This window comes from Terrapene carolina, unplaced genomic scaffold (genome assembly GCF_002925995.2).
Source record: "Terrapene carolina triunguis isolate 2854851 unplaced genomic scaffold, T_m_triunguis-2.0 Scaffold95, whole genome shotgun sequence".
NCBI classification, from domain to species: domain Eukaryota; kingdom Metazoa; phylum Chordata; order Testudines; family Emydidae; genus Terrapene; species Terrapene triunguis.
The window spans coordinates 31,844,953-31,860,338 of record NW_020664446.1 but is presented as its reverse complement, the minus strand read 5'-3'; the positions used below and the strand labels follow the sequence as shown (position 1 = coordinate 31,860,338).

Sequence of the window (15,386 nt, the reverse complement as noted above, 5' to 3'; positions counted from 1 at the left end):
GGTCTGTGTGTGTTGAGGTGCTGGGCATTGGGGGGGTCTGAGTGAGGTGCTGTGTAGTTGTGGTGGGGCTGTGGGGAAGTGCACTGCACAGTGGGGACTGGGGGAGATCTGTGTGTGTTGGGGCACTAGAGAGTGGGGGTTCTGGGGGGGGGGCTGGGCAGTTGTGGTGGGGCTGTGGGAGAGGGTGCTGGGCCAGAGTGGTGGGACTGTGTAGGGGGGCGCTGGGCACAGGTGGTGGTGTGCAAGGTGCTGTGCATTTGTGGTGGAGGGTCTGGGGGGGTGCTGAGCATAGTAGGTCTGGGGGATGCTGGGCATATGGAGTCAGGGGTTGTTGGGTGCTGTGTGACACAACACGGGCCCACCCCCGAGGGGAAGGGGCATGCTGGCAGCACAGGGCTGGGCAGGTCAGTGTGCATTTGGTGACTGCCGGTTTGTATACAGTGCCCTTGAACTGGGCTGGGCAGAGCGGGGCCGCCCCTGCCATGCCATGCCCCATTGCCCCTTGCTCAGGGGACCCACCTCCCAGCACCATATTCCATTGCCCCCATGGGCACAAATATGTTTGGCGCCAGGCCCATAAAAGGTTAATCCGGCCCTCTACACTGGAATAAAAGACCCGCAGCATGACTGCACCTGGCCGGGTCCCCTAACTGGGGCTCACGGGACTCAAGCTGCAGGACTAAAAATTGCTGTGTAGACATTCAGACTCTGGCTGGAGCCTGGGCTCTGTAATCCTCCCTTCTCACAGGGTCCCAGAGCTCAGCATCCAGCCCAAATGTCTGCACAGCAGTTTTACAGCCCTGCAGCCTGAGCCCCATGAGCCGGAGTCAGCTGACCCGGGCCCTCTACAGGTGTTTAATTGCTGAGTAGAAGTATCCAAAGGAGCTAGCTGAGGTCAACCCAATACCTATGTTACTGCCCACAATAACAATTCAGATGTTATGAACTGTATGTAACTCACCTGGCCATGACAGGAAGCGGGTAACAGAATACCTAGAGAAGAGAACAAGCTCTAGCCTGCAGAAACTACCCAACCACTTGGGAAAAGGAGGTAGGGTCCAGCTATGTCCTTTTTCCTAGAGAAAGTAAACTCTTCTCTGCCTGGAAATGGTTGAAGCCTTGAGTCAGTAAGGAGTCCACTTGGTTCTTGGTAGAAAATAATTGTGGTCCACGTGACCCTAGATAGCTTCTGGACAAGAAGGCCTTTGTTTTATTCCTGAACAATGGGTCTGATTCTTTCTTACTTCTCTCTGACTGTCAGGGATTTACATCAGAAGCCAATGACTGTTTTATGATCTTGTGACAACCAGGAAGAGTTTCATTGAAAAAAGGGATAGCTCAGTTTATTTACTTCTCTAGAGAAAGACTATTCCCAGAAGGAGGGACCTGTTGGATTGTGCAATGCTTGTTTTGTTGTGAACACGTGACCCAGCAAAGACCCTTGTTTTGGTTACACCGTCTCTTGCAGAGCTTGATTGTGGGAAGTCATCCAGTGCACCTGTATCACAATGGGTAAATAGTACTTATCAACTTAATAGGTGTGCTGTGCTGCTTAATGTTTGCTAAGTTCTTTGAGATCATAAAATTAGGGATGTTGACTCCTCATCATGACAAAAGGCTTCAAGCTCATAGGTGACTCAGGCCTTGTCTACATAAAAACACTTTTTCTGAGCAGCTTTAGGTTTTTTGTTTTTAACATAAATTGTCTTGTGTCCCCACACAAATGATTTTTTCCCCCTTTTTAATCCTTCATCTTATTCTGCAATAAGTAATATGCTTTGGCAGGAACATAACTGTTACCTCAGTTTCCCTAGAAAACAACCCAGGGTTACACTTATATTGGTTTTATTAAATGCTGCTATTGGATCAAACAGAAAAGGGATGGAGCTTATTCATGCATTCCCACATTCATCGCATTCATACTCTCATGCACCCACATACTCACACAGGCGGAGAGTTACTGGAGACAGCAGAGGAAGCTGAGAAGCTGAGGCATAGTAGATCTGGTGTGTCCGCCTGCAGTCATGGATCCGGGCCAGCGAGCAGGTCAAGAAGGAGCAGCCTTGTGTGCATGCCTTCTTCCTTTTTGGAACTGGGCGGCTCATGTCACGTACACTGAGTTTCCCTTCTCTGTCCGTCACCGAGAAGCATTTCCAGCCCTCGTTCCTTTCATGCATACCAGGTTCTTCTTTTCTTTATAGCACCCCATGATTGCCTTCTCAGGGCAGATTACATCAGACACACCTGTCTCCTGGCTCTTTTCTCCTTGCAGTTCCTCTCTGCCTAGTCCCACATACGCTCCCTTGTTCATACTCCCTTATCTCCCACACACACACCCTTGTTCACACTCTCTCTGATTGCGTGATGGAATATTACAGAGCATGGAGGTTTATACAAGTGGTAATTGAAAAGGTTACAAAACTTGCAAACGTTACAAAACTTAAAAGGCTATGCTAACAATAACTAAAGTTACAAAGTTTGCAAAAGGTTACAGAACGTAATGATCATACTAGCAATGACTGAAAAGTTACAAATCTTACAATCGCATTCTACTCGGTTAAGCAGAGGCTTTACACAACAATAACTATTTTGGAAAGAATAAGGTTGCTGCTGTAAGGTTTGTTTTAATGCAGCCCCATTTTGAATTAACTATACTGCTTTAGGTAGTCCTCCACTGCTGTCCCACAGTGAATTGCTTCACATCTGGATTGGAATATCTGGGTTCTGGATTGGGCTGTCTGGTGATACCCTCCACTACTCTGGGATTACCTTGACCAGATGTCCCCCACCTCTGTTTAAATGCTGGCACACAGCCAAGCACATCCCCAGCATGTAGTAAGTTCTCAGGCACCAAGTCCATTAGCGTCAGCATGTTCCATGCTTCTATGTGATTATGTCAGGAGATCTCGGATGTTCTTGCACTCTGGAGAGAAGTGCAGGTTCATGTTTATCTTTCCAATAGTCACTGGAATGCCAAGCTCTATTGGTGGTTAGAGGACAGATGCAGGAGAAGGCATACTCCTGGGACACAGGCCAGTGCCAGGGCAAAGCCAAGTAGCTGCAGGCAGCAGAATTACAAAGCTGTCCAAGACCTCTAGCAAAGCTCCTAGTACATGTGCTTACTATGAGGAGCTAGACTGGATTTTTGCCTGATTGGCCACCACAGAACCCTGGTTTATGTTGGACAGTTTGGCCATGGCTCATGATGAGACAGATATGCCTTCAGAAACCACAAAGGCAGCAACAGTCTCTGATCAGGAGGAAATTCCCTTTGACAGCCAAGATCTCTTTGGCATCTTCCAGATGGTGTTGGCCACAGAGGGCCTCTCAGTTGGTGTTCTGGCACTGCTGCTCTGTGCCAGGAAAATGGCCTTCTGCTTCCTGAAGTTCTGCAGCCACTGCAAGTGACACCAGGTCTGCAACACTACCCTGTCCCACCAATCAGTCCTGGCTGGCTGGGCCCAGAAGTGATGTTCCCCTGAGTGAAAATGGTCCAGGAAAATGACAGGCAGACGTAACCCCCGGGGTTCATCATTCTGCTCCTCTAGCAATATTTATGCAGTGTCATTGTGGTGATCTTCCATCTCCTCCAAGGCTACTCACCTGGGCTATTGCCAATACATCTAGAGCACCCTGTTTGAATTCATGATAGTTAGGATTGCAGGGTTCAGCACTGATCCCTCTCTGCTGTCTGCTGTTAGTCTGACAATTTATTTGAAACTGAAACAGTCTGAAAATTGTGCTTGCTTGTGAAAACCAGACAAATTATGGGATCCAGTGGCAGGACTCATGGAAGTTTGACACCCTCCCCCTGCCCAAGTCCTAGACATCCACTAGGTAGCCCACAATAAACAACCATACTGAACCTAGAAGCTGATACCTGCCCAGAATGCTGTGCATTTATTTTTTAAAAGTGCAGTGCTGTGTGTTTGCTATGATTTGTAAGGGAAGTAGCTTAAGCTTCTTTACACAAAGCAGTGTGGATATTTTTTTCAGTTGAGTTATACCTCTATACTTATAGCAGAAACAATTATGTACTGGGAAAAAACCCACCTTTCCTGTAGGTTAGGCCTCAGACAGCAATGGAGGCTAACAATTTGCTCCCAGTAATTCACTGGTATTGCGAGTTTAAACATCTCCTTTATATCAACTTCTTTTTCTTAGTCTATTGTTGGTCAGTCTTGCCTCATCCTCTGCTCACTTGTATAACATCCAGCTAATTTAGATTGCAAACTATTCACCACAAGGATCTAATTAAATCATAATTCTATAAAGTTCTGTGCACACCTGATGTTCTATCACTAAGTAATAACTAATAGTAATTAAATATTTATCACCAGCCAGATTTCCTGTCTAGAGAACAAAGATAAATTTATGTACTGTATGTTTAAAGTACTTTGGCTGGAGGTTTGTTAGCATTATTTTGCCTCAGTGACTTTACCGGTGACATAGAAGTCACTTTAAAGAATAATGGAATTTTAGTATGGAGCGGTGGTAGTGGCTCCAGAACTAAAACTGAAGCTACTTTTGCATTATCAATCTGATTTTTTCAAACTCTCCCATCTTTTAAGTCTCCCAAAAGAAACTGATCTCACTGATATTTCACATAGAGCATGATATGTCAGCACAGATCATTATTTGGAAGCTTAGTAAAAAAAAATCAAAAAAGTTTAAAGTTATAGGTCTCAATCCTGCAACATGGGGTCAAAGAACAGGAGACACCTGAGGTGAGAACAAGGGTTGGATGTGCAGGTGATAAGTAGGGGTTTAACAGTGTGCATGCTTGCACGCTCTCTGTTGCACACACCAGCCTAGTGGATCAATTTATGATCTAGGACAGGCTCTCAACCTTTCCAGACTACTGTACCCTTCAAGAGTCTGATTTGTCTTGTGTACCTCCAAGTTTCACCTCACTTAAAACTTACAAAATCAGAAATAAAAATACAAAAGTGTCACAGCACTCTATTACTAAAAAATTGCTCACTTTCTCATATTTACCATATAATTATAAAATAAATCAATTGGAATATAAATCTGGTACACCTCTACCTTGATATAACGCGGCCTGATATAACACAAATTCGGATATAACGCAGTAAAGCAGTGCTCCGGGGAGAGGGGGGGCTATGCACTCCGGTGGATCAAAGCAAGTTCAATATAACGCGGTTTCACCTATAACGCGCTAAGATTTTTTGGCTCCCAAGGACAGCGTTATATCGAGGTAGAGGTGTACTTACATTTCAGTGTATAGTATACAGAGCAGTATAAACACATCATTGTCTATGAAATTTTAGTTTGTACTGACTTTGCTAGAGCTTTTTATGTAGCCTGTTGTAAGACTAGGCAAATATCTAGAGGAGTTGATGTACCCCCTGGAAGACCACTGAGTATCCTCAGGGGTACATGTACCCCTGGTTGAGAACCACTGATCTAGGATACAGCTGCTGTGATTAGGAATGGACAAGAAAAGGACACAGTTTTGCTGCTGGTGTGGTGCATGCTAGCATAGCTTCTTCTTTGCACAGGACTCCATGAGGCAACCCATTGGCCTGCTCCCTGCCTAAAGCCCCAGCTCCTGGAGTCATGTGATTACAGAATCTAAGCTTTTATACCTGATCATTGGGAAGAACAGCTGGACAATGTGAACCAAGGTTAACCAAGGCACAGGCAGAACCTTAGTTTGCAGGCAGCCTAAAACAGTAACTCTTAAGTGGGAAACTTCCCCAGGCAGTTCAGTGCGGGTGTTAACGCCAAGCCCTGCTTCTGTAGGTGGCCCTGCCAACACTGCCTCAGTACATGACTGTGTGCTTGTGGCAGAAGAGTGCTGGATGCCTGGCTAATAACCCAAGTAGATATATCTTGACTGCTGGGATAAGTACAGGAGACCCTTCTCCCCTGCTGCCACTGCTGTAGTGGAATGGGAGCTCTATGCCCCTGCCTCTTTGAAAAGGAAGGAAGGGAGGAGACACCTGCCACCACCATTTCAAATGGTGGTATCAGGGTGGGGAGGTGAAGCAAGGGCCCACATTGCTGAGTTCAGGGGAGGAGCCCTTGAAACTACTTCTGCCTGGGAACTGTGAGCAGCTTTTGCATAGAGAGGTGGGATCAGAAGCCATGCATGAGTGAAGTTATGTGAGTTGTAGCTTACTAGGGGTCCTAAAAGGAGTATATGGGTGAAAGGATGATCCTTTTGGGGTAGATGGGGGCACAGGGAGGGATGGCAAGTCTTGGAGGTTGGGATATTTGGGACAGAGAAGAAAAGCTCACAATGACTTAGTCTGTGGCCCTTTGAAGTGACTCACCCTGCCATTTCTGAGTTCTGGGAGTTTGATAAATGCTTGTCACATCTCACAATCTGTTTGGCTTCAGAACTCCAAATGTGACACTTACCTCTGAACTTGAACTAGTGCCTTTTTCCATTTGATCTTGTGGTTACTGATTGTGGAAGCATAATCACTTCTTAATTAGAAACCTCACTCATCCATTGGAATTTATAGGGTCTGGAAGAGCCCCTAGCTCCTGGGAATACGGATTTATGTGCACTGGAGAGTTGCTGTTCAGTGCAGCTATGTGCACCTGTGCCATTTACTCCATTTTCAAGCAGGGGTAAGCTACACTAGTGCAAATTACTGCTCAAAGTGGCTTTACCTGTCCAGACTAGGAGTTTGCATCGGGGTAGCTATGTGAGCTCAGGTTATCACTGGCTGACAGCAGCCAGTTTGCAGCTGTAGAGCAAGACAAAATAAACTGTCATACAGGTGCCGTCACTGCTAATTTTGCATGTGGTGAAATGATCACATTCATCTAGGACTCAAAATAGCCAGGAGGGATGGGATAAAATAGTGTAGAATGATGGATTTGTTACATATGGCTAATCCTGGTTTTTGTTGGTAATATTATTTTAGTGAAATATATACGCTGTATACAGTACACATTTTATATACATATTACTCCTAAGGACATTCTGTGCCAAAAAATTAAAAATTCTGGACACAATATTTTAAAATTCTGCAAATTTTGTCAAATAAATGTGGAGGCTCCAGCAGGAAGAGGGAAAATCCTTTCATGGAGTGAGAACTGGTTAAAAGACAGGGAACAAAGGGTAGGAATAAATGGTAAATTTTCAGAATGGAGAGGGGTAGCTAGTGGTGTTCCCCAAGGGTCAGTCCTAGGACCAATCCTATTCAACTTATTCATAAATGATCTGGAAAAAGGGGTAAACAGTGAGGTAGCAAAGTTTGCAGATGATACTAAACTGCTCAAGATAGTTAAGACCAAAGCAGACGGTGAAGAACTTCAAAAAGATCTCACAAAACTAAGTAATTGGGCAACAAAATGGCAAATGAAATTTAATGTGGGTAAATGTAAAGTAATGCACATTGGAAAAAATAACCAACTATACATACAATATGATGGGGGCTAATTTAGCTATAACTAATCAAGAAAGAGATCTTGGAGTCATCGTGGATAGTTCTCTGAAGACGTCCACGCAGTGTGCGGCGGCAGTCAATAAAGCAAACAGGATATTGGGAATCATTAAAAACGGGATAGAGAATAAGACAGAGAATATCTTATTTCCCTTATATAAATCCATGGTACTGTTATGCTCTATAAAGATCTCATGTGCTTTGTATAGGAGAAGGCAAAAACACTGAATTTATTGAAATACAACAGTTAGCATATGCTTTTTAGTCTCTCACTCACACACACACACAGTCCTGCCAGTTGATGTTTATAGTTATCAGTCTGTTGTAGCTCAAGTCAATCTAATGGCCAGTTAGATTAAGCACAAGTGAGGAGCTGGGCTCTTGTTGGTCGCGATCCAATGCTCCGAGGCTTTGCAGGACTGAACCCAGAGTTCCATGGCAAAACACCCCAGTTGTAAATTCCCATTTGAGTCCATGCATTTTGTCATCCTGTAATCATTAGTCCTTAAGTGGTGTTATCATTTGATGGTTATTGTCGGGCTTCCCACTGTTATCTCCTATTTGTTGTCTCACCTTCGGGGGTGCCTGCCTCACCTCTGAGGTCGTCAATGATGCTAACGTGTTTAGCATCAGATACAATGGATGTTTTCTGATTGTCTCCTGGTTTTTCCAAGTCACTCACTTTTTCTTGACCATCTGGACATTTGTGATGGCTTTCACACCTTATCTTTTCCTGATGCATGCACTCCTCATTCACACAATCTCTTACAGAAACCTTCAAAGGTATACAGACAGCATTTTATATTCAGCAGAATACATTGTAAATCAAGCCTTGCTAAATCTTATAACTAAAACAATTCACATTGGGGCTTCAGGCCCTCAATATTCCTCTAATCTCCTTAACATAGATACAAGATCCTGTCTCTTACTTACTAAAACCTTAAAACAAAGAAATGTATATTTAACTAGAATGCCTAATTTGCAATACATATAGGAAACCATAGTAGACATTATAACTTATCCTAAAACAAAAGGGTGACCATAATCAGTCATAAGGATTGTTCTGGTCTGTCATTCCTTTCTGCTATTCAAGAAGGGTGGCTGGCAGGATAAAATCAAATCATACATTAATTCTCTTAGTACAATTATAAAATCCTGCTCCTACAGTACACCCACATCTTAAATACTGTGTACAGATGTGGTCTCCTCATCTCAAAAAAGATATACTGGCATAAGAAAAGATTCAGAGAAGGGCAACAAAAATTATTAGGGGTTTGGAACGGGTCCCATATGAGGAGAGATTAAAGAGGCTAGGACTCTTCAGCTTGGAAAAGAGGAGACTAAGGGGGGATATGATAGAGGTATATAAAATCATGAGTGGTGTGGAGAAAGTGAATAAGGAAAAGTTATTTACTTGTTCCCATAATATAAGAACTAGGGGCCACCAAATGAAATTAGTAAGCAGCAGGTTTAAAACAAATAAAAGGAAGTTCTTCTTCACACAGCGCACAGTCAACCTGTGGAACTCCTTGCCTGAGGAGGTTGTGAAGGCTAGGACTATAACAGGGTTTAAAAGAGAACTAGATAAATTCATGGAGGTGAAGTCCATTAATGGCTATTAGCCAGGATGGGTAAGGAATGGTGTCCCTAGCCTCTGTCAGAGGGTGGAGATGGATGGCAAGAGAGAGATCACTTGATCATTACCTGTTAGGTTCACTCCCTCTGGGACACCTGGCATTGGCCACCTGGCATTGGTAGACAGGATACTGGGCTGGATGGACCTTTGATCTGACCCAGTATGGCCATTCTTATGTTCTTGTTCTCATGGCATTGGGGAGCACAGACCACTGGCTGCACCGAGGTGGGAGATCACTGTGTAGCTCCCCATCCCCCTGGGACACAGACTCAGCAGTGAGGCTGCACCCAACCCTGACACAGCGCAAGGACCGGGCCTGCCCCAGAAACACCCCAGAGCCCTGCCCCTCTGTGCCAGTTGTACCGGGTGTGGGTAGGCAGGCTCAGCAAGGCAGGATCCAAGTGTGGAGGGGCTTAGTGGGGGGGGATCCAGGGGGGGTTGAGAGGTTTCTGTGTGGGGTAATCTGGGTGAGGATGATCAGTGGGGGATCTGACTGTGGGGGGGGGGGATCTGGATGCACAGGGGCTTGTTGGGGGGTTCTGGGTGCAATGGTAATGGGACTCTGCAGAGGGGTCCAGGTGAAGGTGGTTAGGGCTAGCAGGGGGGGTCTGAGTGGAGCAGGGATAGAGCTCAGCTGGGGGGTCTGGGTGTGTGTGGGGGGGCTCAGTAGGGGTGTCCAGATGCTGGAGGACTGGGGCTCAGTGGGGTTGGGATCCAGGTGCATCTAGTTGGGGCTCAGTAGGTTGGGGATGTGGGTTGCTCTTCGGGGTAGTCCAGGTGCCTGGGGTTCATCGGGGGAGGGTCAGATCTGAGTGGGGCTCAGTGGGAGTGTCTGGGTATGAGGGAGTCTGGATGCATGGGGGTTGAACGGGTGCGGGAGCAGCTCCCTGTATAGTGACCCCTCCCGCTGCAGCTGAGGCACGATGGGTGCAGGAAGCGAAGGGTAGGGGATGGGGAGAGTTTGCAGAGCTTCCTACAGCCTGGGGAGAAATCAGGGAGTGGGTCTGACCCAGCCCCGGATGCTGTGCAGGGGAAGAGGAAGTCCCGTCCTCCCCGCCCAGCTGGGACTAGCCGCTGAGCTTGGCGCAGGGTCGGAGCCACCAGCCATGTCTTCCGCAGTCCTGCCCTGGCCCCACAGTGATTTAAGTCTCTGTCAGCTGGCCTGGGCACCCAAAACATACTGCTAGGGAGGGTCGCATGACCGGGTTTTGTGGCTTCCCTTTGCTTCCACATCAGAAAGTCATTTTTCTGCAGGGAAACAAAGAAAGCTGTGGGGGACATAAATTCTGCGCAGTGATGCAGAATTCCCCCAGGAGTATCATATGTACTGTATATAAGAAAAAGGTCAATGCAGCTACCAAAACTATATTGATGAGATTTTTTTTCAGATGAGGGTAAAAAACAATCCCTTTTACAGGCCCTTGTGCATTAGCCTCATTAAAAACTGAGGCAAAGTGTTTGTTTAGCTGTTAGGCCACACCATGATGATCTTTAATCTCCACCCCATCATCAATGTTTAGCGGTTCCACTTCTTTCCTTGTTTTGTTCTTATTGATACGGCTATAGAACCTGTTACTAGTGGTTTTAATTCCCTTTGCAAGCTCCAACTCTGTTTGGCTTTTGGCAATTCTCACTTTATCACTACACTTTCTGACCTCCAAGTGGTAGCTTTCCTTGCTGATCCATCTCATCTTCCATTCTTTGTAGGCTTTCTCTCAATCACCTGTTTGAGATGCTTGCTCATCCAGCTTGGTCTGAAACCTTTCCATATGAAATTTTCCCCCCTTGCTTGGGATGTAAGCTTTAGATCAGGTGTAGGCAACCTATGGCATGCTTGTCAAAGGTGGCATGCAAGCTGATTTTCAGTGGCACTCACACTGTCTGGGTCCTGGCCACCGGTCCAGGGGGGCTCTGCATTTTAATTTAATTTTAAATGAAGCTTCTTAAACATTTAAAAAAACCTTATTTACTTTACATACAACAACAATTTAGTTATATATTATAGACTTATAGAGAGACTTTCTAAAAACATTAAAATGTATTACTGGCATGTGAAACCTTAAATTAGAGTGAAAATGAAGACTTGGCACACCACTTCTGAAAGGTTGCCGACCCCTGCTTTAGATAGTTTCTGTAACTTTGAAAAAGTAATTCTAAGCCTCCTCCACAGTCAGATCCTTGAATTCTTTAGTCCAGTCCACTTTCCTAACTAATTCCCTTAATTGTTTAAAGTTAGCCCTTTTGAAATCAAGGACCCTAGTTAGTGGGTGTGGAACCATAACTTTGAATAAGGTAAAAATCTCAAGTGTAAGGATGTGATCACATAGTAGCTTATTACCAGTCTTTAATTTTGTTCAATCCAAACTGGCTGCGTAGATTTGAAAGCTCTTCGAGTTGTATCAAAACAGGATGTGACAGTGCAAGCCAGTTTACAGCATGTGACAGGTCAATATTAAAATGCTTTTTACATCAGCTCTGTTGGCATATTTTAATTGTGTAATCCTCCATCCCTTCTCTGCTACACTTTAGAGGGAGAATCTGTTCTCCATAGATCCCTTGAAGGCACTGTGTTTTTGTTTCCATGATTCTTTTCAGGTGCGCGGTGATACATGACCAACTCTAAATGTGTCTGTGTGCTTCAACTTGATAGTCTTCCTCACATGTATAGTTAAACAATGTGCCTTCTTACTGAATTTTAATTGAATAGTTGGGAACAGATTGTTTATTGCATTTCTTGCATGAAGACATTTATAAAAGTCTTATTTGCACATGTCAAATAAAACAGCTAGGCAATACGCTAAGGAGGTTTTAGCAAAGAAACAGATAAGAACACGGAAATCAAAGACGGACTTGCATGAGCAAACATATGGTTAGGAGTTGAAATGGTGGTTTTTAAAGGATGATGATCTTGGTATTTGAAAATAGCTGCAACTGAAGGGTTGTTATGCAACTATTTCATTAAAGAAAAAAAATCTGTTATCAACTATTATGAATGACAATGTAGTCATTGGGCCAGGGAACAAGAGCGAGAATGACCCTATAGCCTGGTAGGTACACCACTTACCCAGGATATAACAGATTTAAGTTCAAGTTCCTGCTCCAATGATTAATTGGTTATAAAAAGCGGAACAGCTTCAAGAGGAGAGTGAGGCAACCCCCATAGGGCACGCTCCTGCAGTGGGGGAGACCCAAGTGCAAATCCCTGCTACATGGTGGGGAGGGGGAAATAACCAGGTGAGTGCTCTAACCATTAGGTTAAAGCTTATACGGCAGGCACTACTTCCCTCCCCACACCTTTATTTTGTGAATTGTGTTTCCTTTGCTTTTGTGACAATGCAAAACAAAATGTTTCATTTTGACACTGCTGAAACAGCTGAATTAGTTTTCACTCAAATTCTCTACTGATTCACTGAAAAATGTCATTTTCAGTTTGACCTAAAACGCCTTTTAAAAATTTTTTTCAAAATAGCCAGCGAATTGAATACCCCATTATTCACCTCGCTCTACTTCAGAGGGACTTAACCAAAGGAGGTGAATGGGCAGCATGATGACAGATGAAGCTCAATATTGATAGATGCAAAGTAATACAGAATGAGGGGTGAGGGGGAGAAATGAACTGCTCATATGCTTACAGGTTTCTAAATTAACTATCCAGTCAGGAAAGGTACCTGGGCCTCAGGACAACTTGATGAAGACTTCTGCTCAATGATCAGCTGTAGTCAAAAAAAGCAAGCTGGATGTTAGGATGCATAAGGAATAGAATGGAGAATATGGAAAATATTTTTTATGCTATTATATAAATTGATTGTAAGCACTCACCTGGAATACTGAGTGCCGTTCTGGTCACCCCATCTCAAAAAGGATATTGCAGAAATAAAAGGGGTTCAAAGAAGGGCACCAATCAATCAGAGGCATGGAAAAACTCACGAAGGAGACATGATACAAGTATATAAAATAACAAATGATGGAGAAGGGAGATCAGGAGCTTCTGTTCTCCCTGTCTCATCACACAAACAAGGTGACAGTGCAGAGACATTGAAAGTTAAATTCAATACTGATGAGAAAATACTTTTTCACTCAATGTGTAATTGGACTGTAGAACTAAGCCACAGAACATCACAGAGATCAAGAACTTGGTAAGATTCCAAGGGATGGATAATGGTATCATCCAGCATTATAACAGTAAATACAAACCAAGTTTTGGAAAGAACAAAACCCCTCAATCTTCAAGATTTAAGACATATCTCTAACTATTAGGATGAGACCTTCATTGGGGTACTTTATTCCACATCTGCCTACTATGGGGTTCTTGCACCATCTGATACTGGCCACTATCAGAGACAGGATATTGGACAAGATGGATCATGGCATTTCATCCATTATGGCAATTCCTATGTTCCTAGGTACTCATAGGTATGTGGTAAAAAGTTAACCTTTTTATAAAAAGACCACCACTGTTCAAGATAGAAACAATTCTAAGAAAGGTCAAGATGAATCTAGTATTTAAGCACTATTAGTTAGACATTTCTAATTACATATACAGAAGAATCCATCGCAGGTTCAAATAGAGCAAAACACTAATAACAGTGACAGTTTTGCAAAGGGCATAATTTGCCACAGTATTACTTACCAGTGTGCAAGCCTTTATTAGTTTTCCTTATTATTTAAAAAAAAAAAAAAAAGTACAGTGACTTCAGAATGAGAAACCCAACTGCATTTTATTAATATTCCATTTGCAAAATAGGGACTCTTAAAACCCCACACAGAAGTAAAACAGGTTTTCTGGTAAGTTATATTTCCCAACTTTAAGAAGTAGGATATAGAAGTGCAAACAGGAGTGTGCTTCAACATAATAAACTGACATTTCAGCTTCTAAAAAGGTGCCTGGTTGCTCTCTGAAACTGGGGCTTCCAATTTTTCAGTAGACTAATATTTGCTGGGAAGAAATTTGTTTTCCACATTTAATATTGGTTTGAGAAGAGTTTGCTCACTGACCACCATTTCCATAACAGCCCTAGCTCGCGCCAGATTGTTTGATACAAGGGAGCGAGTGCTGAGTAAGACACACATTGAAAACACCACCCATCAGTAGAAAAAACATCTTAACGCCTCTTGCAAAACAGTTTACGGTATCAAGATGTTGAACCTATTCTCTAGTGGAATGCAATTATTGTATTAGGGCCAAAACCAAATTTATATAGCTATTCTCAATTATGGTGGTTCTAGCTATGAGGCTCTAGAAGTATGTCACTCTTCATTTTGAGGCCTGTTTATGTGGAGCAAGGTAGCTGGGTATGGGAAACAGAGGAAGACAGTTTATGGGAGTTAGCTGTTATTTCTACTGGCCCCAATACATAGCTTTAATAGTGCAAAAACAAAGTCAGTAGTTTACCATTTTAAAATATTCCTATTTCTGATAAATTCTCATTCACTGAACTTGTGGTTCCAGATAACTTTTCACAAAAATGCTGAGTGAAATATTTATACAAAGCAAAATAAATTACAATAATTTTCCATTCTTGTTAAATTGGAATATGAAACTAATGTGCTAGTCTTTTATACAACCTTAAAAAAAGAAAAGGAGTTAAAAAGCCATTTTTTCCTTTTGTAGGATAGAATCCTGGCTGCATTTAAAATGCAGTATACATATGGCAATTCCATTTGGAGCTTAATCTGCACAGAAATCAATATGAGCTAGTAACTCTCTATGCTGGCTTGTTGGATACTGTACTTTACATTTGGGACACTCAAGGAAGCTTTCATCAAGTAGATTTGAACGTTTCAGTGAGGGATTTTTGTCTTTTATTGTCAACATATCTTCGAATGCTGCTTGCAAACCATTTGATGGCTCTGTACGTCCAAATTCTTGGAGTTTCTGAAAAAAAAAAGTTTTCAATTGAAGCCATTATAGTCACATAAAATTGGCAGCCTAAAGTGTACTATACAGGGTGCATTTGACAGCACAGTTGTATCCAATAGGTAAAGTCCTGCACCCTCACAGCATTTGGGGAAAGAACATTTAAAAATAGCAATGCAATTAGCTGTACAACCACAAATATTGCTAATGGGCTCTGAGTGCAGTTGTAGTTCCTAACATTTCTTTTAACTCTTTTTGAACCTGATTAGGTTTCAAGTTTATGTCCCTTTAAATTATTGTGTATCTCAATTTTGTGGGGAAACAAGAAAAGTTGAGCACAATCCAAGAGTATACACCAAAGATGGCTGAACTATTAGTACCTTGTTCTGAAGAGCTTCTAGCACATGGATGTTCACAGCTGCTGGCTTGCAAACGACATTTACATTGAAGTACAAGGCTGCAGGAA

At 43.2% G+C, this 15,386-nt stretch overlaps 1 protein-coding gene across 1 annotated transcript in view; it reads right to left on the bottom strand.

The window, feature by feature from the left end:
• Nucleotides 1-13,762: 13,762 nt before the first annotated feature.
• The window catches only part of CEP55 (centrosomal protein 55), a 36,919-nt gene continuing 35,295 nt past the window's right edge, over nt 13,763-15,386 (bottom strand). The window contains exon 9 of the mRNA XM_024192628.3: nt 13,763-14,938. Coding sequence (XP_024048396.2) covers nt 14,732-14,938 — 207 coding nt within the window. The 3' untranslated portion in view covers nt 13,763-14,731. The remainder of the gene's footprint in view (nt 14,939-15,386) is intronic.